The 22,004-nt window shown below is 49.5% G+C and overlaps 1 protein-coding gene across 1 annotated transcript; it reads right to left on the reverse strand.

The window, feature by feature from the left end:
- Positions 1-8,783: 8,783 nt before the first annotated feature.
- LOC125939816 (uncharacterized) lies at positions 8,784-11,941 on the reverse strand. The gene is made up of 3 exons (XM_049655266.1): positions 11,512-11,941; positions 10,233-10,448; positions 8,784-9,355 (listed from the first exon to the last, which is right to left on the reverse strand). The coding sequence occupies exons 1-3, from the start codon at positions 11,939-11,941 to the stop codon at positions 9,066-9,068; spliced, it is 936 nt and encodes a 311-aa protein (XP_049511223.1). The 3' UTR covers positions 8,784-9,065.
- Between the last annotated feature and the right edge of the window lie 10,063 nt (positions 11,942-22,004).

The raw sequence follows: 22,004 nt of genomic DNA on the forward strand, positions 1-22,004 counted from the left end.
GGCGACGGAAGGGCACAGTTGGACTGAAGCACTACCGCTCGTCCTTCTTAGTATCCGCACAACGCTGAAAGCCAACATTGGCTTTCATTGGCGCCGAGCTGGTGTATGGAACAGCACTGCGATTGCCTGGCGAATTTTTTACATGCTGTGGAGATGAAAGCCCTGTAGCTACTGGCGACTACGCCAGCCGGCTGCGCGACATCATGGGCAAGCTTCGCGCCACACCACCGCGTCAGCCAGCGCCGCGACCCGTCCACATGCACCCAGAGCTGTGATCCTGCTCCCATGTGTTTGTGCGGCATGACGCAGTGCAGCGACCTCTTCAACCACCGTACGACAGCCCTTTCAAAGTCCTCCATCGTACAAACAAGCAATTTACTGTGGACATTCGTGGTCGACGTGAGGTAGTCTCTACTGACCGTGTGAAACCGGCTCATATGAAGAACTCTGAAGGTCCCGCAGCTGTCGCGACTCTTGTCAGAGCAACGAAAGAACCAACTGCAACTTCCTCCCGAACAACAGTGCAGCACAAACACAGTGGGACGCGAGCCACTGTTCCCGTTGTACTGGACCTGTAACGTTCGGCAGCTCACTGGGGAGGAAGTGATGTAGTGAACTCCATCTGCCGCGCCGCTATAATTGGCGCGCGTCTAAATGGCTAGTTTATAGCACCACTCTTGAACACCATGTTGTGCACCTGAAAGGCAAGTCTGTTGGTGCACGCGCCTCCCAGTGTCTCGTGAGAGAATAAAAAAGTTTAGTCTTTGTTTGGAACTCATCGCTCACGGTCTCATTGCTCTTCGCCCGCGCTAGCAACCAACAGTGTCATTCTTCTGCCTGTCCATATAGAGGCTTGGTTAAGATGTCCTCTTCGTCATGCTAGGGCGAAAAAATTGTGTAATAAATTGAGATTAACATGAAATACATGTCTTCTTTAGATAGTTGCTCCGTCCGATCTGATGCCTCGCTCGATTCCCCTGCCGATGCTTCATAGGCTTCATTGCCTCTCTGCTCTCACACTGGTGGCCAGGGCAGGCTCCTGTTATTTCAGCATCCGGTGAAGGTATGCGCCTCGGCGGTGTCTGGATAATTAGACTCATTCACTCTGATTTGGAACTCGAGACGAGTTAATTCTATTTGTATTTTTGAATTACGTTTGCATAGCGTGATTCCTGTCATGAACTTGCGATAGTGCTGCAATGCATAATACTAATGCGCCAGAAGTCCACCGTGAGGCGGCCCTATCACAAAAATCTGGATTTATGTCTACCCTAACGCGCCCCTAAATCTTAGTTCTCCATTTCGCTTTTTTCAAACTGTGGCTGCAATAACAGATCCAGCTTCATCATCACCTGTGTTCATTAGCTCGAGAAGCGGCTAATCACTTTGAGCATGCTAATGTTAGCGAAAATTGAAGGCTCGCTAAAGCGTCAAAGCAGTGCCACGAATGAGCGAGCTACTCGAACACCAAGCTGAGTCATGCTAGCAGACTATTGAATTGCTATGTCAAAGCATAACTTCATGTGCGGTGTGGCAACATCCTAAAAAAAACACTTTTTGAGTGTTTCCATTGCTTCGAATGTGGCATTGTTCAGCAAAAAAAAAGAAAAAAAAAGAGACCTCTTCTTTCATGCCGAGAACGTGTGCAGCGGCATACAACATTTGTCATACGTGAAAGCGAATAATTTTGCTATTGGCTTTTCGCTCCATTTCTGTTCCTATAAGCAAGAGCGCGCATGCAGGTTCAATGCTAGCACAATGCTGGCAGAACAGTTCGTCCATGCCAGTGTTGACTCAACTTGCTGCGCGATGCACTGATAGTTCTTGCTCGGACGCGCTGCCCCGGCAGTGTCAGGAACGTATATGCTATTATGAAGGCAAATTATTTTTGTGGGCTACTCTTAATGAATTGACACACGCTTATTTTTGTACAATCTCAAAACAAAGAAAAGTAAGACATTTGTTCCCTCGGCCTAAGAAAATCCAAATTTATGTAGGTAAAGTGACCGAAAAGGGATCACGTTGAACTATCTGTAGTAAGTGGGTGCTCCAGTAACAGCTGTCAATTTATCACTGATGAACAAAATGAGGCAGATCAGATGGACAGCCTTTTAAAAGCAGGTTTACCCTATAGATCATGCATGCCATGGCCGGATCCATTCTTTGAAAGCTGCAGAGCAGCTTGACAAGGACTTGCCAATCAGATGTAACAGGAACAGACACCACAAGACCTGAGGTTGCCATATTGCCACGAGCAGTAGTGGGTACAGTGCTAGAAGGCAGGCACGGACAAGAAGTACGCGTGCTTCTCCGCAGCCAGCTCCCAGCACCGTGTTTTTCAGGAGCCGCTACCCTCAATAAACGTCACGTCGCCCGTTCTCTCACAAGGCACGTGACAATATGTACACAAATTTAGCCACAGATTTCAGGTCATGCCTGCTAGGTACGATGTCCCAGTTATTTTTTATGCCCGTAAAATTAGCCCAAATGTGTTCTCGTACCACGAGACAAGGGTGTATGAAAAATCATGCCAACCATTTCGTGCACTGTGCTGTGGTCTATGAGATACCTCTCAGCTGTGGCAAGTTCTATGTGGGCTAAACGGGCCAATGCTTAAATGACTATCTGAGGGAGCATTCATTCAAACAATTTATTTGAAATAAACTGGGTGGTGCCACGTACGTTGCAAGGCCTGCTCACGTGAGCCGTGCTTTCGCACATTATGATCCTCGGCACAAGCAGCACCAAACCAGCACATGAGCTCATGAAGGCATACGTTATCAGAAAGATCCTGCACATGTTAGTAACACTTCAATTACCTTATATTCCCCAGAGATGCACTTGTTTAAGGCCGATTTGTAGCATTACGAGACAAACTAGCACTGTCACAACATTCATGTCTTGTGTGTGCACAAAATTTGCACCGTATGTTCCATCCTTTGAATCATTAAATCAGTTGGTAGTTCGCACTTTCGTGTGCATGTGTTCTTCCTGTGTAAATATATTTTTGCACACAAGAACATTGTTTAGCAGACTTCACCAACTTGCCCAAGAGGAAGTCCTATCGAGTCTCAAAATTTTTCCTTCACGGGCTTTTCTTTTCCGAGAGAAATTCTGTCACTGCACGGCACTCTGAACAAAGTCACGAGTGGTTGACAACTTTACTGATAAATATGGGAGAAAAGAAAGGTTATAGAGGCAAAAATTGTCACATTGTCACTCAGATGTCCTAATGCAATGCCTAAAACGTTTTTGTTAGACAAGAGGATCAGGGTAAGGCCCAAGACTTATCAGCATTCTATTGTACAGATCAAGGGAATAACCAAACAAGCCCTGTGAAGTGCAGCAAAGTGCAGGAAGATTCATACAATGGAAACTTGCCATTTGCTTGAGAGTAACATGGGCCTGCAAACCTACACCGGTCATATTTGCATGCATATTACATCTACAACATAGTGCAGGTTCCTGCAATAAACCTACGTTGTGTTTGCATACAAGATGCGAGGTATATTTCTACAAGCATAGTACCTCGCATAGCACCAAAAGAAGTAATGCTAGATAGCAGCTTAGCAAGCTAGTTGGAATAAATCTAAGAAAATTTCTTGGTCTTCAAGTCAGCTAAACTTTACAGCAAAATTGGGCCCGAGTAGAACTATCAGCGGCTGGGCCACGGTCCCCAACATTTGTCTTTATCGCTTACATTCGGGTTACTCAACATGTGCTTTTTGAACTGTGGCGAGACTTGCTCAAGCAAGCCGTGATTCGCTAGCAACCAAAATCCGAGATAAACAGGGAAACAGAACATGCAAGGCAAGCAACAGTAGAGGTAAACGCTACATCGAGTGCCATAAAGAAGTATGCAACAGCTCACTTACTCGCGCATTATCTGCAACGTACAAGTCTCACGAAGGAGGAAACGAAATTGTTTCCCGATCGATGCCAACCTAAGCGGCAACGGCAGCAACAAGCGTTTAAAACGAGTTTAAACCTTTACACCATCAGACAAAAAAGTGCTGCCTAGCTGGGAGCACACATGCGCCTAATTCACAACAGCAAATTCAACAAACAAGAGCAACAGTACTGAAAAACGGAATGCACAAGACCACGCGATACCAACCATAAACGCACTGCAAGGCGTAAAGAAACGAGCTGCTCCAGGGTTGCGCCCTTGTGTCGCTCGTGATCGCAAGCTCGGACACGATCCAGCTCTTCCAACGCAACTAGATAGAAGAATAGTCTAGCACACATTACACTAAGAAACCATAAAATTGAAGCAGCTCCAGCAGCATGCACTGCATCGCGCGCAAATTATAAACCGGAACACGCCATACTTGTTTAAACAACGTCACGATCACGTGGCCACAACTCTGACGTCACTTCCGTGCGTGGTAGCAGCGCTCTCCACTTGGACTTCGCTGGTGCCACGCGCGGGTCAGCAGCTATTGCCAAAAAAAAAAACGTCGGGGTAGGTTTCAGCGCCGCTGACGCCGCGCGGAAATTTGCAGCTCTCCAGCAAATTTTTGGACGCTCCAAAGCAGATTTCTGCCGTCGCCGTCGCCGTTACCGTGAGGTTCCGTATGACGTCAGTGGAGATGAAATCGTCGCCGCGCGCCGAACGCTGTATGTGCGAGTGATAGGGCGCGAGGGACGCGCGCTTTCACGGGGAGTGAACGCACGGCGAAGAAAAAACGCGCGTTCTGCGCCGTGCTCCCTTAAGGGCTGCAGAAGTAGGCGTCTCTTTCCTCCTTTACAATCACCATATATGTAGAACGGCGCCATATACGGCGAAAAGCCGTGGCGGGGAGGGGGGGGAGGGAATGGAGGCGACGTTTAGCTGCGGCATCAAGTGCCTATTTATATCAGAGGCTCCGGCAACAGTCACCAACGCCGTACGCATTTTGTGCGACCGCGGGCAAAACGCCGACGGCGTCGACAACAGTTCTGCGTGTTCGGTGCTGCTGCATGTCCAAGGTTATACACCTGATAAAGCTACTATCATTACTCCGTATAGCTCTCTACAAATTTGCTATCGCAATTGATGCTTCGCTTTTCAGGTGAAACTGCGACAACCTTTTTTTTTTGTGTACTAAAACAAACTGACCAGCGACAAAAAGCCCCGTAAGGTGACTCACACGATCTCAGAACAGCGATAAAGAAACCACTTGAGTGTCATCGTCTGCATATAGCAGCAGTAACCACGTGCGGTCGGCAAGGTGTCGTCTGCTCGCGACAAGCCAGCTGCTTGGCTCCCGGCCGCCGCGCGCCGGCATGTGTACAAGGATCGCCCGTCAGAGGCGCTCGTCTACCGACTGGTGGGGGAGAGAAAAATCCGAGGGTAGGGCAGCGAGTCCGCGGCTCATTTCCCGGGCATTGTCTTTATAGGAGGCGTTGCTTTCGTTAATGTTGGGTATTTATTGTCATCGTGGTGCGTGTGTCCATGTGCGCTTCGTGGCGTAGTGGTTAGCGCCGTGCGTTCGGAAGCGAGGGGTCCCTGGTTCGATTCCGCGCTACGGACACAACTTTCGGAATATTTTTTTCATAAAGTAGACTGGCTACCTACTACTACGACGACGACTACTACTACTACATACTACAGAGGAGGGACAGACCCACACCCTAAGGAGCTTCGCCCCTAAAAAGTCTGATAAGCAGCCAGGGATCTTTGAATGCTGTTGCATTCCACTCTTAAAGGCGAAGCTCAAGCGTCCACCAATTCTGATGGTGTTTCGCTGTACTTTGGTTCTAAGCAACATTGAGGGCAATGTTGAAAACCGAGCTACGGTGGCTAGATGCGTAGGTGTGCCGACCGGCATAGTTCAGTGCTTGTCTGCACCGTGACAGCAGGATTGGCACTGCGGTCGGAGCCCTGTCGCGAAGCCCACGCCGTCTGCTACTAGAGCGTTGTTATTGCGTGCCTGTTATATTTAAAAAATTTGGTTTTCGCACTAAAACCTGAAAGAAAATCGTTAAATTATGTTTAGAGAGCGCAAAGCAGTACGGTGTTCCTTGTTCCAATGAGTAATTTTTAAAAGCGGTCATTTATATCGTCCGTTAACACGCTAACGGCATGGAGCACTGCGCTCGCAGTCACGAAAGTTCTCCGAGTTGCTGTAAGTTCCTTAGGGGTTTATTGAGCGACGTGAAGACTGCCGTTGATGTACGTGAATACCAAGCTAGTGAGACTCCGGGACAGAGTTAAAGTGTTCCTGCAACGAAGAAAGCAAGTCTGATGGGCACTATTTGCTTTGCCCTGAATTGTAAGTTCGGCTACAAACATGCAAGCCAGGGGTGAAAATATCATTGCTTTCCATGAACTGCGACCTGAACTTTCCGAGAGGTGAGATTGCTCTTCGTCGTGTTGACAAAATGTTTCAACGTCATTAGTGATGTGCCAGCGCCACTTCAAGAAGCATGTCATCGAGCGTGTGACCGGCAGGAATATTGTGCAGATTCCGATGGCGCATGTGCGGCTAATGAGCGACACTAATTTCTTCGGTGCTACCCGACGCTGCGGCTTACATATGGGAGAAAATTTCTAGAAAAAGAACAAGAAAGGCACCGACTGGATGTCGGCCGTTGAAATAATCCTGAAGAGACAGCAAGCCAAACTTACGCACGTTTCATGCAACAAGGGTGCGAATGAAAATGGGGCATGCTTTACAGGTGAACAATTAGTATTTGTAGTCAAGTGACGAAATGAACCTGCTCAAAGACGGCCGAGGAAATGATTCTGCATGCGAAAAGTTCAGCTTCAACTGTAGCGGCCGCGGTTAATTTACAACAAAAGTACTGGCAGATGCCCTGCCACTGGCTTTTTTTTTTCCTTTCGCCAGCTCAAGCGTTCCGAACACATTGGTTGTCAGAAGCATAAAATCAATATTACGAACAGCATCACCAAGCTAATATATTGCTCGCCAGCTCTTCCCTGTGACGACCAAGAACTTAAATTGGTTTCTGAACGTACTGAAAAAGAAAAAAATAACACATTGCGCTACATGTATTGTGAGCGCTGGGATGCAGTGCAGTGTTTCGTTCAAACCTATAGCTGCAGAAAAAAGCTTGGTGTTCCTAGTTTGCATGTACGACCGAAGAGTTAGTTACCTAAATAATTAGTGCATTCAAATATACGCATATACGGTCATCACGCGTCCAAACTGTTATTTTTCATGCTGCAAGCTACTCCTTTCATCATACGTCATCAAACAACGTAAGAATTTGTTTTTTAATTTTTTTTTCGTCAAGAACAAGTTTATTTGTATATTGTCAACAAACGTTGGTAAATTATATTGCAAGCGTGTCTCGTTTATAAAAGCCCCAATACGGGCAAGGAAATTGAACCAGATTGTATTACTTGAGCGAATATCAATATTTATGGCATTGTATTTTACACTCCTTCAAGCCAAATCATTTCTCTTGCGCATTTACAGCCTGCATGAGTTGCCATTGGCATACAGCCCCTACATACTATGTATATCTGTTCTGCAGAGCAAACTTCCGCCTTTTCGCTTTATAAGAATTGATCGCGGGCAATTTCGTCCATGCAGAATTTTTCCTTCTCCTCGTAGACTCAAGTTTAAATTGTTTACCGAACTAAACAGCGTATATAGCTTATAGTTCTGCACCTAAAACGGCGAACCAAGCAAACGACGGAAAAGGCAAGTACGTTACCTTTGCAAGTGGCAGAGCTCTGCTGTGTTTAGAAATCCCTAACGGCCTATGTTGCCACTGTGAAGACAGTTTTAAGTTTAAATTCGATTGTAAATATGCCGCTGTTCCAATGTAATACGGCCGCCGCAGCAGACGACGCGCTTCGTCTGTGGCAAACGTCCGACGGGAGCGCCAATTTGGTCGTCATGATGCGGAGAAGCGCTTCATGCCCGGCGGACGGCACACCTACCTATCTAGCCACCGTAACCAAGCCTTTCGATATTTTGGACACGCGCGCGCCTCGGGGTAACAGCAAACATGAAATTATAAAAAAATTACTCCATCTCCCGCTAAAGGGAACCATGTGTGGATGCCAAGCAGCGGGGAGATGGTTGGCTTGAGCGGGAGACGGTTTCGCGGCAGCGGCCCGAGCGCTCAACGCGACGCTGCACAGGAGAGAGAATGAGGCGCACGCGCTCCGTCATTTTCATACCGCCGAACTACCGCACAGCGCAGTATGCAGCTGTCGCACCACCTGTCGTGCGCGTCGCTCCGGATTCCTAGAGGAGAGAAAGGGGGAGCGTAGGAGAGGAGAGAGAGGAGGAGGGGACGCGCATGCGCTGTGGGGGTGTGGGACGCGGCGGGAGGGACGGACAGAGCAGCCGGCAAGAAATGCTTCGCATTTAAAAAGGTCCTGGTGCCTTCACATTTTGATATAAGTACAGTGCCTAGAGTAAGTATATTCTAGGCACTGTAATATAAGACAGCTTGAATTGATCCTGTAGATATGTCTTCCCAGCAATGCATTAGTGTTGAAAAGTGAAGCCGACTTTAAGGGGATCAGTCTAAGCTTGGCATTTGTAGGCTGGCTTCCCCACGTTATGTGTTGCACTCAAGCCTACTCGAAAAGAAAATGTTGAGGAAGCAAGGTTAAGAACTCCCTCGCCTATCACAATAAGAAAAAGTCATCTATTATAGTTGCTGCTGCTTGACCTTCAGGTCGGTGACTCTGTACTTAACGAGATACCACGCATGGCTTCCTAAAAACGGTAAGTTGAGTTTCTTCTTGAAGGTCTGTAGCATATCCACGGCACGCGGGCCGGAGCAGTTACGAGGCACAGCCAGCTCGAACATACAAAGCGTTTATTTGGGGGCGTAGGCTTGCTTTTATCCCCGAAGTGGGAGAGGATGTGGAAGCGAGGAGAAGAAAATGACACGTACTGCGCATGCGCAGAACTCGGTATGACGCAGACACAACACTGCCCTCTCCTCAAAAATGGAACCGCTGCACTGGCTTGCGCTGCCTTGTTGACCGACGCAGGACTTGCTGCGAATCTTCGGCCGGACCTGCGGTAGTTAGGAGAGGAGGGTTACGAGGTTCAATGTTGCTTTCCGGAGTTTGGGCGGTAGCTGAAGTACTATCTGGGGCGGCCGCTTCCAAGGGAGTGGTTCCATTGGCGGCCGCGCTTGGACCTGGCGGTACCAGCAGCCGTATCGTTGACCGGATACCTTGGTGATGAATCCGAGCGGCGGCGTACTTGGTCGACGTGCCGTTTGACGATGGCATTGGGAGTCTCTACGGTTACCATCCGTGCTCCTGTCGCCGATTTGACCCGACCAGGGATCCACTTCTCCCCCTGTCCGTAATTGCGGACGCACACACTGCTGTCTGGCGGCAGTGTCCAGTCGTCGCTCTCGTCATTTGGACCTGTAATATTCACAGGGAAGCAGGTGTCTAGACGCGATCTTATTTGATACCCGAGGAGCATTTCTGAAGGCGATTTACCAGTCTTAAGAGGCGTTCTTCTATAGTTGAACAGTAGCCTTACCAATTTCTCATCAAGATCGCCTCCCGTTATTTTCCGATCTGCCCTCCTTTATCGTTCGCACCGCTCTTTCAGCAGCTCCGTTTGACTGTGGATGAAAGGGTGCCGTGCACAGATGCGTAATGTTTTTGGCTGCAAATGTGGCAAATTCCTTACTCGTGAACTGTGTGCCATTGTCTGAGACAATTGTACGTGGCACACCAAAGCGGGTAAATATACTCATCAGAGCCCTTATTGTACTTTCCACATTTGCATGCTTCATAGGAAACGCTTCGATCCATTTGGAGTGCGCGTCCACTACCACTAGCACCATCTTCCCGGCTACCGGTCCTGCGAAATCAATATGTATCCGCGACCAGTTTTCTTGCGTCTTCGGCCAGTTTACGGGAGGTGCAGCCGGTGGCATAGGAAAACTTGCTATGCAAATTTCACGATTAGCCGCGCGCTGCTCTATGTCGCGGTCAAGCCCTGGCCACCAAAATAGTGAGCGTGCCACGGCTCACTCACGGGCATCACTTGGTATGACGACGCGATTACCCCAGTATACGAGGTCGTGGGCCAAGGACAATTCTAGCCTACGTTCATAATAAGGTGCCAAATCTGGCTGTACGTTTGTCTTGCTTGGTGGCCAACCACGCAACACGTAATGTTGCACCTTACGCAATGTCGAGTCTACGGCTGTTAAGTCCTTTAGTTCACGCGTTGAGACCACACCTTCATCTAGGCTTTCTAGTGCGAGGACATATTCCGGGGGCTCACCTTCCCCTCCATCTCCGGTCGCCTGCTGTGGTAGTCTGCTGAGAGCATCCGAGTTGAGCAGTTGTTTCCCGGGAACGTACTGAAGTTTGTATTTGTAGCCTCCGAGGTACAGCGCCCAGCGTTGAATTCGCGCAGCCGCCATGGTCGGTGTCTGGCGGTCAGGTCTCAGCAGGCCCACGAGTGGTTGACGATCCGTGACCAACGTAAATTCACGACCTAGAAGATAGTCCCGAAATTTTGTTACACCGAAGATCAGTGCCAACGCTTCACGTTCTAACTGGGAGTAGTTCCGCTCTGCTTGGGTCAGTGTCCTTGAGCGAAAACCGATAGGTCTGTCTACGTTGTTGATACAGTGAAACAGAACTGCCCCGACCCCGAGCGACGATGCATCGCACTCTAGTTTGAGTTCCTTTGTGGGGTCAAAATGCACAAGAATTTGGGCATTTTTCAGACGTTCTTTTGCTTCGTCGAAAGCAGCCTCTTGCGGTGCTTTCCATTGCCACCGCGCGTTCTTTTCCAATAGCTGATACAGTGGTGTTAGGTGCGTTGACATGTTTGGCAAAAATTTTGCATAGAACGTCAACATTCCGATAAATGACCGCAGTTCTGTCACATTCCGCGGATAAGGTGTGCGCATGATAGCTTCCACGTTCTTTTCTATTGGATGGAGGCCCTCGCTGTCAATGCGATGTCCGAGATACATGACTGCCGATTGCCTAAATTTGCATTTGTCATATCGTAACTTAACGCCATGCTCTCGAAAACGCTCTAAGACAGTTTTCAATCGCTCTCCGTTATCGCACTCCTTCTCGGACACGATTACGTCATCAAGGTAGGCTTGAACACCGGGTAAATCACCGATAATCGCGTCGATTTCTCTCTGGAAAATAGACGGTGCCGACGATATTCCGAATGGAAGCCGATTATAGCAAAATAACCCTTTATGCGTATTGATTACGCAAAGTTTGCGAGCGGCTTCATCTAGAGGCACCTGGCTATAAGAGACGCAAGTCAAGGGTACTGAAGCATTCACCGCCGCTTAAAGCTGCGAACATATCCTCGATTACGGGAATCGGATACTGTTCGACTGCGCATGCAGGGTTCAATGTAACTTTAAAATCGCCACAAATGCGTACAGAGCCATCTTTCTTTAGCACCGGCACTATGGGCGTTGCCCAATCCGAGTGACTGACTGGCGATAAAACACCTAGGGAAACAAGTCGGTCCAGCTCTAAAGATACCTTATCGCGTAGAGCATAAGGAAGGGATCTCGCCTTACAAAACTTCGGTATTGCTCCATCTTTGAGGTGCAGGCTTGCGGGAGGACCCTTCATTAGGCCGAGCTCTGTAGTGAAAATGTCTTGGTAGTCCGTGAAAATGGCCTTAACCTTGCAAGGGTCCATTTCGCTTGTCTTTGTGGCTCCGCAGACCGGAGTCACATGTAGCACCGGAGCGCCAGCTTTGTCTAGTAGCGTCAGCAGGTCCCTTCCGCATAAGCTTGGGCCTTCGCAGCCGAGCACTGTGAGGGAACAGTCCACGAGCACGTCTTTGAAGCCCACGCGTAGTGTCAGGTCGCCCAACACCGGTAACGGCCCTGCGTAGCAAGACAACTTGACGCGAAACGGCTTTAGGGTAGGCCAATGGTTCCGATGCCTCATGTACAGCTCCCGAAAAATGACACACACTGGTGACCCGGTGTCGACTTCCATGGCGACTTGCACCCCGCCCCATATAAATGAGCGGCGGATTGGTGGCTCGAGAAAATTTTGTCGCTCCGACACCAAATTCCAAAGGTTGACTTCGTCACTGCTATCGTCCCTTGGGGTGTTTTCCGTTATAGCCAATGTATTAGCGTACATTGCTCTCGCAGGTAACTTCCCGCGGTTAGAGCGGCTTTGACATTTCTTAGCAATGTGTCCCCGCCGGCCACAACGATAGCAACGCGCATTTGCCCATCCGCAACCGACATCATCGTGTTTTGAGCTGCCACACCTTCCGCATTCCAGATGCTCTTCGGCATTTCTGTTTCCTCTTGACGGTGTTTTTTGAGCCGCCTGCAATTTCAATAGAGCTTTTGGCTCGGACGACATTTTCATAGCGTCATTCTCGGCAGCTTCAGCTGAAATTGCCAGCGCTTCGGCCTCAGCTAGCGTTAGGTCGGCCTTTGCTAGTAGTTGCTTCTGCAGAGCCGTTGACCGAACACCGCACACAATACGATCCCTGAGCATCCGATCCAGGGCGTTGCCAAAATTACAGTTATCGGCTATGCGACGTATTTCCACCAGAAACTTCGTGACAGGTTCCCCTTCCATCTGGCAGCGGTTAAAAAACTTGAAGCTCTCCGTTATTTCATGTCGCTTCGGATATCATAGTACTCATTTAGGACCTCGACAACTTGCTCGAAGCTCAAAGCGTTTGGAGCTCGCGGTGCGACTTTCCCGGCTAGTACTTGCACGGTTTGCGTGCTCAATGCTGCCACGAGCAGTGCTCTCTTTTTGGCCGAATCAGTGATCTCATTAGCTTCAAAGTAGGCATCTGCCTTAATGAGATACGGCTTCCACTTACTTATCTGTGTCTTCGTTGAATGCAGGGAGCATCTGGTGAGCCATGCTTGTAATCGGCGAGGCTGCCTTCGCGGCTGTAGAATCCGGGTCTCCTTTCACCGAGTAGGTGGTATCCTGGCTCGTCGCCACTGTAGCATATCCACGGCACGCGGGCCGGAGCAGTTACGAGGCACAGCCAGCTCGAACATACAAAGCGTTTATTTGGGGGCGTAAGCTTGCTATTATCCCCGATGTGGGAGAGGATGTGGAAGCGAGAAGAAAATGACACGTACTGCGCATGCGCAGAACTCGGTATGACGCAGACACAACAAGGTCCTTAGAAATAAACATTGGGGTAGCTTGCACTAGTGGCGCAGGGCTAAATACACAGCGGAGCTGATCGTTTCTTAGCTGGTCCTGGCTATACGAGGTTATGCTAAGTTATACGAAGTAATGCCGTGTGATGCTAAGTTATACGAAGTGTATAAGCATTTCCTCGTGGGCCGTGGCTTCGGGGAACGCCTCGCGAAGCAGTTGCAGTCCGAGCACACGTAAGGGAGTGGGTCGAAAGCTATGCACAATGTACGGGCGGCGCGCAGCAGACGACACGCCGGGATGACATCACGGCGCATGCGCAGTAGCGCGCAGCTGGTGGGAGCTCGGCCGAGCCGCCACCACTGGCGCCTGCTGCAGTCACGGACACCGCGAGCATTCGGCGCTAATGCGGGGAAACCAGCTTACTAGATTACTTTCTAGTAACGTTGGGGGAAACGGAGAAGCGCCGATGGCGTCGGCTGCACCTCTGCGCGTTGCCTCGTTGTTGCTGCTACAGTTTTGTTTTATTGCGATAGCATTTATATGGACACTTCAACCGGATTTCTGCCGTCGGCGTCGCCGTAGCCGTCGCCGTCGCCGTGAGGTTCCGTATAGATAAAACCGCGCTCGTCGCTCGGCCGCACGGTCTCTTATCTCTCCCGCGCGCAAGCAAGGAAGCGGGAAGCCAGCGCCGGAGGGGGGGGGGGGGCGCACTTTTCTTCTGCCAACAACCGCGCTCGTCGCTCGCCGCACCGTCTCTTATCTCCACACGGCTCTGACCTTTATGAGCCGTGCATTCGCGGCTCAGTTCCTGTTGAAGCGATAGACCGCACGTACCTTCGCCCGCAGCGGCGTATGCTTGCTCCCAGACAACACAATGACATCCTCAGGACGTCCTCAGTACGTACAACTGAGTACGTTAGGTCGTCCTCAGGACGTCCCCGCATGAGCCTCAAAACATCCCGATCAAGTCCACATGTCCGGCCTCGGCACGTACTCGGGACGTCCTCAGGAAGCATTCGAGGATCTTTTCAGTCCGCGTTCAGGATATTTTGAAGACCTAGGCATTCGCTGCGCCCAGTAAATAATCTTTTATTTTGTTCACTGAAGTTCACTGTTTTTCGTCCACTAAGTGAGAAATTCAGGCTTAAAACTGCAATATGCACTTACTGCTTGACAGAGCATACTTTTGAGCCCTGTTGCACAGGCCTCGGTATATGGCCACACGAAATGAAAACGTAGACCCATAGCGATGCACACAAACCTATTTTATTAATTTCGCTTAATAACGGCGCATGTCAATGTTGAAAGTAGCATGATAAAGCCAGGAGACTTCACCGCTTGAAATGTCTTCGTCCGAAAACAGAGAACAGCGAGAGCCCATAGGAGACACTGAAATAAATGATAAACAGTACATTGTCAATAAACAACTTACGTTCAGACACAGAGAAATAACAAACAAAACAGTTTATGCCACATACTGGGAAGCACTGCAGCACAAAATTATTGTACGAAGCACCAAAGCAACCTCTGCTGATTGAATGTTGCTGTTTATGGCATAATCAATCCACTCGGAAAATCGTTTCTTCCATAACAAATAATACTTTTTCACTTCCTTAGCCGTGACAAGATTTAGAAAAAAAAGTACAACATCTACCTTTGAGGCCGAGATAGCGCGATATTTGCCGCCGGCCAGTGCTAAAATCTCGGACTGCTTGGGTGTTTGCAACAATGCTCTTGTCGGTAAAAGTAGTGTGGAAAGGCAGTTGTGGTAGCGGAGAGGCTGAGAGGGACGTTACAGCGCCGTTGAACCATGGAGAAGCGACCGCCAGAAACGCTGAAATCATCACTTTGAAACTGTCCACTATCGCGACCAAGCACAAAATGTCACAAACCTATGGCAATAGCTTTGGTGATATTTTGTTCTACGGGCAAAGCGACATCGCGATTTGCAGCACCCGTTCCATCCGACACAAAGAGCTCCGCGGCAAAGTCGCGCGAAGCCGTCTGATTCACAATGTAATTAATGAAGGTCCTGTCCACACTGTTCGCTAAGTGAAAACATGTGCTAATGCGTCCATTTCTTCCCCGCACAAATCTACGTTCCGCTTTCTGCCACCCCGAAAAACAGGAGACTTACCGCTGTCCGCTGCCTTGTTTTTCTTCAATGCTGCGCTTGGCTTGGACTGGCTTGGCTTGACTTTTCAAATCAAAAGGGCCAATGTGGCCCCAAGGAAAGTAAATTAATGGGGTGGCTTGGTCGCTGACATCGTGGGATACCTCGCTGGTTGACTCTCCCACAACTGTTATCGCTCGCGGGTACTCAAAGCAATACAAGTTGCCAAAAAAAAAAATGGTTCCATCAAACACAATTGTAAGGCATCAACACCAGTTGATCAGAGTTTAAGTCCACTTAAAAAAGAAAAAAATATATATAAAAATCGAGCTCGATGGTCGTAATAACGACCTCACATGAAGTATAGCCCCTAATTTTTCGTTCATCAACCGAAATAATCGTAAAAATTTCAATTTCATGGTCTCTTCTAACATAAAACTAAATGTCCTCAAAAGGTCCTGCAGTGGACGTTCTTTGGACAATCAAACATCCTTAAAAAGTCCTGCAGAAGATGTTTTCAGGATGAACCAGTGAATGTCGTCCTGAGGACGTACCGAGGACGTCGTAAAAACTGCGAGGACGTTTGTACCACTTGAGGACGTCCTGAGGACGTCGAGTGTTGTCTGGGCTGCCAGCGTTTTGACAGTCGTTGTCTGCAGTCATTCAGTGTGATCTCTTCATGTTTGTTTGTGCGCGCTCACACCACGCTTGTTCATTCAGTTAGTAATAGTCGGGTCACATTTTCCAACGCACGCTACACATGTAATGCTGCCCGGATCGGCAGTGCAGCGCTACAGGTGTGTCCCTTCGCACGCGCGCTGCCCACGGGAAGCGCTTCTCATCAACACCATCGTTTCACACGCGCCTTCTCGTGGTCATCGAGTCTCTCTTCATGTCGGTCTACTTACGCCGCAGCACACCTGCTTACTTAATCAGCTCATGTTTACTACAATTCATACTGTTACCAAAGCCGCTCACCTTACTTCGTATGACATTGCTGTGTTGCTATCGCATTCATTGCTTCGCCCTTAGGGCGAAACTGTGACATTTTTTCTATCTCTCTCTCTCGAGCATAGAGCGCGAGGCTCCGCGAGGTGGTTGCTTCTCTCCCCGAGCATATCGTGCTATGCGCGCACTTCCTCGCTCTCATTTTCTCTTTCTCTCTCCCAAGCATCCCACGCGACACTCTGCGATGTGGTTGCTAAGCAACGCAGTGGCCGGTGGCACCCAATACGGCTGGCGCTCCGCTGTTAAAATGTGACGTGAACGGAGCACGATAACGCTATTGCGTTCCACTCTTCGAGCTTAAGCGTCCTCCAATTTTCTTGAAAGCGTTCTTGCAACATGGCTCTTACCTTTGCATGCGCTGTGTTTTCGCCACTCAGGTTCCGTTGAAGCGATACACCGCATGAACCTTCGCTCGCTGCTGCTGGCACGCTCGCTCACTCTAGCGTTTTGACAGCGGCTGTGTGCGGTCATCGAGTGTGATCCATTCATGTTTCCATTCATGATCCATTCGTGTGGTATTCCCGGACACGTTGCACGCCTGTGCCGCCGCCGTCCACTTCATCCACGTGACGACCCACGCACAGCAGCGTACGACCATCCGTTGTCTTACGCCCCAGACCGCGATTTACCTCTTCCCCGCCCTAGCCTTCGCCCAGTTTCTGACCGCCGTTCTCCTTCTCCTCGTCGTCGCTCGCTCTCCCCGATGCGTCGACGTCCCTCTACCGCTGACACGGAAAACTAAGTGGCGCAGTTCCCGAGGCAAGAACTGCGTCATCGTCGCAACGCTCAAGCCCTCTTCTTTCGCCGCCCAACGTTATTGATGTCGCTGTTGAAGGTGTCTCTGTTCCTGCCCTCATTGACACAGGTGCCGCCATATCTGTGATTGCCGAAAAACTATGCCGCTCAATACTAAAAGTTACGACACCTTTCTTCGGTCCATTACTCCGCACGGCCACAGCACAGCACGTCCAGCCGGTGGCTGCGTGCACCGCCAGACTTGAAATTCAAGGAGTGCTCTACATCGTCGAGTTCGTCGTTCTTCCCCACTGTTCGTTCCCACGATATTATTTTACGCTGGGATTTTCTCTCTCGTCACCAAGCTGTTATTGATTGCTCCCATGCAGAAGTCGCCTTCTCTTCGCTTGGCAATTCCATATCTGACGACGTTTCGCTTTCCTGCACCAAGTTATCCCTCACTGACGACATCCAGATACCTCCGCACGCATACGTTCTGGCCCCTGTATCCTGTTCCATTGCCTCCGACTCTACCGTACTCTTCACACCTTCCACTGCTTTCGTTCGTCGCCACATCTCACCACTCCCAACCGCACTGCTTGGCCTTCAAGCAGGTGCGACTCACCTTCCTGTCTACAACCACTTCCCATTCCCGATTACGTTGCTTCGTGGTGAATCTCTCGGCACCGTGGAGCCTTACGACACCATTACCGCGTTGGAACTTCCTAATGGATCGTCTGAGGTCAACACCCTCTCCGGTTGTCCCGTACCTGCCACATCGCCTGAAAACGTTTTCAGTCACGTCATCGACAACACCTTAAACCCCAAGCAGCGCCATGACCTCCTCCGTCTCCTCGACAAATTTCGCCCTGCTTTTGACAGCCATAACACTTCTCTGGGTCGAACGACGACTGTATGCCACAGGATTGACACCGGTGCTCACTCACCGCTACGGCAGCGACCATACCGCGTATCTTCGACAGAACGACGTGTCATTGATGAGCAAGTAGGTGAAATGCTCAAGCGTGGCATCATTGAACCATCCGACAGTCCATGGGCATCACCAGTTGTTTTAGTTAAAAAGAAGGATGGCTCGATCCGCTTTTGCGTGGACTACCGTCGCCTAAACAAAATAACCCGAAAGGATGTTTATCCATTGCCACGGATTGATGACGCCTTAGACTGCTTACAAGGTGCAGAGTTCTTTTCCTCCCTCGATCTACGCTCTGGTTATTGGCAGGTGCCTGTGGCTGCAGACGATAAGCCTAAAACAGCTTTCATCACACCAGATGGCTTATACGAATTTCGTGTGATGCCATTCGGCCTTTGCAACGCGCCCGCGACTTTTGAGCGGATGATGGATACTATTCTTCGAGGCCTCAAATGGAACACGTGCTTGTGTTATTTGGACGATGTAGTAGTGTTTGCACCAGATTTTCCCACTCACCTTTATCGCTTGGAGCAGGTTTTACGCTGTCTCAGTGACGCTGGCCTCCAACTCAATCTGAAAAAATGTCACTTTGGGGCACGGAAGCTGACAATTCTCGGACATGTCGTGTCGAAGGACGGCGTTCTCCCCGATGCCGCAAAGCTCCGTGCTGTTAAAGAATTCCCAAGGCCAACGTCCCTAAAAGACTTGCGTAGTTTCATTGGCCTCTGCTCGTACTTCCGCCGCTTCATTCGAAATTTCGCTTCGATTATGGCACCGCTGACAGAGCTACTTAAGGGAGATACCAATCTTTCCGCGTGGTCCCCGGCTTGCGACGAGGCCTTCGCGACGCTATGTCGCCTGCTTACAACACCACCGATCCTGCGCCATTTTGATCCAACTGCTCTCACGGAAATCCATACAGATGCTAGCGGTGTTGGTCTTGGCGCTGTGCTGGCCCAGCGAAAGCCCGGCTACCAAGAATATGTTGTTGCTTACGCGAGCCGCACTCTTACGAAAGCCGAAGCAAATTATTCAGTCACGGAGAAAGAATGTCTAGCGATCATCTGGGCCATTACAAAATTTCGTCCATACCTGTACGGCCGGTCCCTCGATGTTGTCACCGATCACCACGCACTTTGCTGGTTGTCGTCCCTCAAGGATCCCTGCGGCCGCCTAGCCCGGTGGGCGCTGAGGCTCCAAGACTACGACATCCGGGTTGTCTACCGCTCAGGCAAGAAGCACGCCGATGCCGATGCTCTTTCGCGCTCGCCTGTCCACACCAACATTGTCAGTGTCTCCGTCCTAGACGACCCACTTCCCCCATTCGCTTCTATCAACATGGTTTTGGAGCAGCGCAAGGACTCCTGGATTTCATCTTTGATTCACCTGAACGCCCACCATCCCGAGCACTACGCCAGCAAGCTTCGCACTTCACCATCCGGCCGCGACGGCATCGTCTATCGCCGTAACTACAGTTCCGACGGCCGCAAATGGCTGCTTGTAATACCCCGGCAGCTCCGCACCGATGTATGCGCTGCTTTCCACGCCGACCCTCAGTGTGCACATGCTGGTCTCTTCAAGACCTACACCAGACTACGTCATAGGTTTTATTGGCGCGGTATGTACACATTTGTGCAAAAGTACATTCGCTCTTGCACAGAATGTCAACGCCGCAAGCCTGATCCTTGCCGCTCTTCTGGACCAATGCAACCTTTGCCGTGCCCGTCACGACCCTTTGACCGGGTTGGAATAGACCTATACGGGCCTCTTCCATACACAGCTGCTGGCAATCGCTGGGTCATTGTAGCTATAGACCACCTCACGAGGTATGCCGAAACGCCCGCTCTACCAGCCGCGACGGCTCGTGACGTTGCCTCCTTCCTGCTTCAACGCTTCGTTCTACGTCACGGCGCTCCCCGCGAACTACTGAGTGACCGCGGCCGCGTCTTTCTCGCCGATGTCCTTCAAGAACTTCTCACTGAGTGCCGCATTATTCATCACTGTACCACCGCATATCACCCGCAAACAAATGGATTGACAGAACGCTTTAACCGAACTCTTGGCGACATGCTTTCGATGTATGTCGCCTCCAACCACACCAACTGGAACATCATCCTTCCCTATGTCACGTACGCCTACAATACGGCACCCCAGGCAATGACGGGCTTTTCTCCCTTCTTTCTTCTGTATGGCCGAGAACCGTCATTTCCCATTGACACTATTCTTTCTTACCGTCTCGACTTATCAGAGGGTACACCGGTTTCAGAAGCCGCCCGGTATGCAGAAGAATGTCGGCAACTAGCTCGCTCCCTTACAACGCAAGCACAAGCGCTACAGAAATTTCGTCATGACGACGGGAGCCCCCACACCCAGTTTTCGCCTGACGCTCTCGTTTGGTTGTGGGTGCCTCCTACTTCGACATCAAGTGTCTCCTCCAAGTTTGTATCCCGATACCATGGACCCTACCGGGTTCTGCAGCAAACTTCTCCGGTGAACTACGTCATCGAACGTCTGACGCCCCCTACGGACCTGCGTCGTCGAGGCTGCGAAACTGTCCACGTCGATCGGCTCAAGCCGTATCACAAGCCCTTTGTCCTCGCGACGCTTTAGGCCTCCTGTGCGGCGCCGTCTTCAGTGAGGGGGGAAGATGTAAGGAAGAAGAAGTGCATCGTGTAGAGCTCCGCAGCCGAATTGCCAGCGCTACTGTAGTGGGGCTCGTGCTCGACGCTGTTCCTGGCGAAACCTACGCTGTTGTGTCTTCCTGTCGGCATCCTTCATGCCATCCATAGCCGTGCTAGACTTCCTTGTCATAACTCAAATAACTCATGTCACTGTGACAACCTGAGTGCTGCTTTGTAGCATTTTCTTACCCTGTTGGTCTGCGGGCACAAGTGCCTGTCTTGTATGAAGCTGCTTAGCACAGCTTCATGACAAGACTTCTCTATCCGCCATCCGAGAATGCACTCTGTAGCGGTCAGGCTCCATTGAGAGACTTGCGGCAACAGGAAGGTAATGTGGGCAATTTAAGTACAGATTTTGGTTGCTAAAGCTGTACCAGACCGATGGAAAGCAAATTTTATAACATACTTTAATATCCAAAATAGTTGCGACTACTTAGAAGCAGCATGATCAGGTTTTCAAGTAATACAAAGTGAACTTGCCCATAATAAAGCCCACAAGAAACAAGTTCCCGAGGGATTGTCGATGCCAGCTGGCGGTGTCAGGAACAATAAACGCTGGAGGTGACGCTCTTTAGATGTTGAAGTGTACCCATGCCAAATCAAATAATCGGCCAAAAATATGTTGGGAACTTGTTCCTTGCAGTTGAGCCTTAATAATCCCAATGCCGCAGGCAACCATAAAGCAGTTAAACAGCTACCAATGGAACTATGTTAGTGCATTGCTAATGAACAAATAGGCGTCTTAACAGCATTGAAGTGTACAAATAAATTGTAAATTGCCACCGGGGTTAGGCTATATTAGGTTAGTTTGGATAAGTTGAATAGAACTAGTTCTGCTTCCTTCTCGATGAAATGGTGTCATACTTTGAAAGTAGAGTAGAATAGAACTTGCTCTGCTTCCTTCACGATGAATGTAGCAATTCTTGGGCAGTAACGAGTTGACTAGAACTAGTTCTGTTTCCTTCATGATGAAATGTTCCCGTCTTGGCCAGCTGAGTTTACTAGAACTAGTTCTTCTTTCTTCAAGATAAAATGTTGCCCTTCTTTGCTAGTAGAGTTGACTAGAACTTAAAAGTGACTAGCACAGTAAAAAAAAAAGTTTCACATCACTGGGTTGTGCCAGTGTTTACTGGTAGCTTCTGGATACACTGAAACCTGATTAGAACAAGCAGGCCTATGCACTAAAATAGTTCACTATATTAGGAAACTCTTTAAATCCAAACTCACCTATAACAAAATGAAACAAACTTTTGGATAGTATTTGTTCTACACGAATTTTTTGTCTTCAGTGGAAAAATTAGGCCAGAGGTATCTGCTTTTTCATAAACAAAACCACGCATAGTAGACAGCAATTTTTAATTGTGCTTTGAACAGCTTGCCAGTCACTAAAGTAGGGACTCGATTGGATCTTACTTATAGTACACTGCTGGCATGCTTCCGAGC

The sequence above is a fragment of the Dermacentor silvarum genome, chromosome 9 (genome assembly GCF_013339745.2).
Source record: "Dermacentor silvarum isolate Dsil-2018 chromosome 9, BIME_Dsil_1.4, whole genome shotgun sequence".
Lineage (NCBI taxonomy): Eukaryota > Metazoa > Arthropoda > Arachnida > Ixodida > Ixodidae > Dermacentor > Dermacentor silvarum.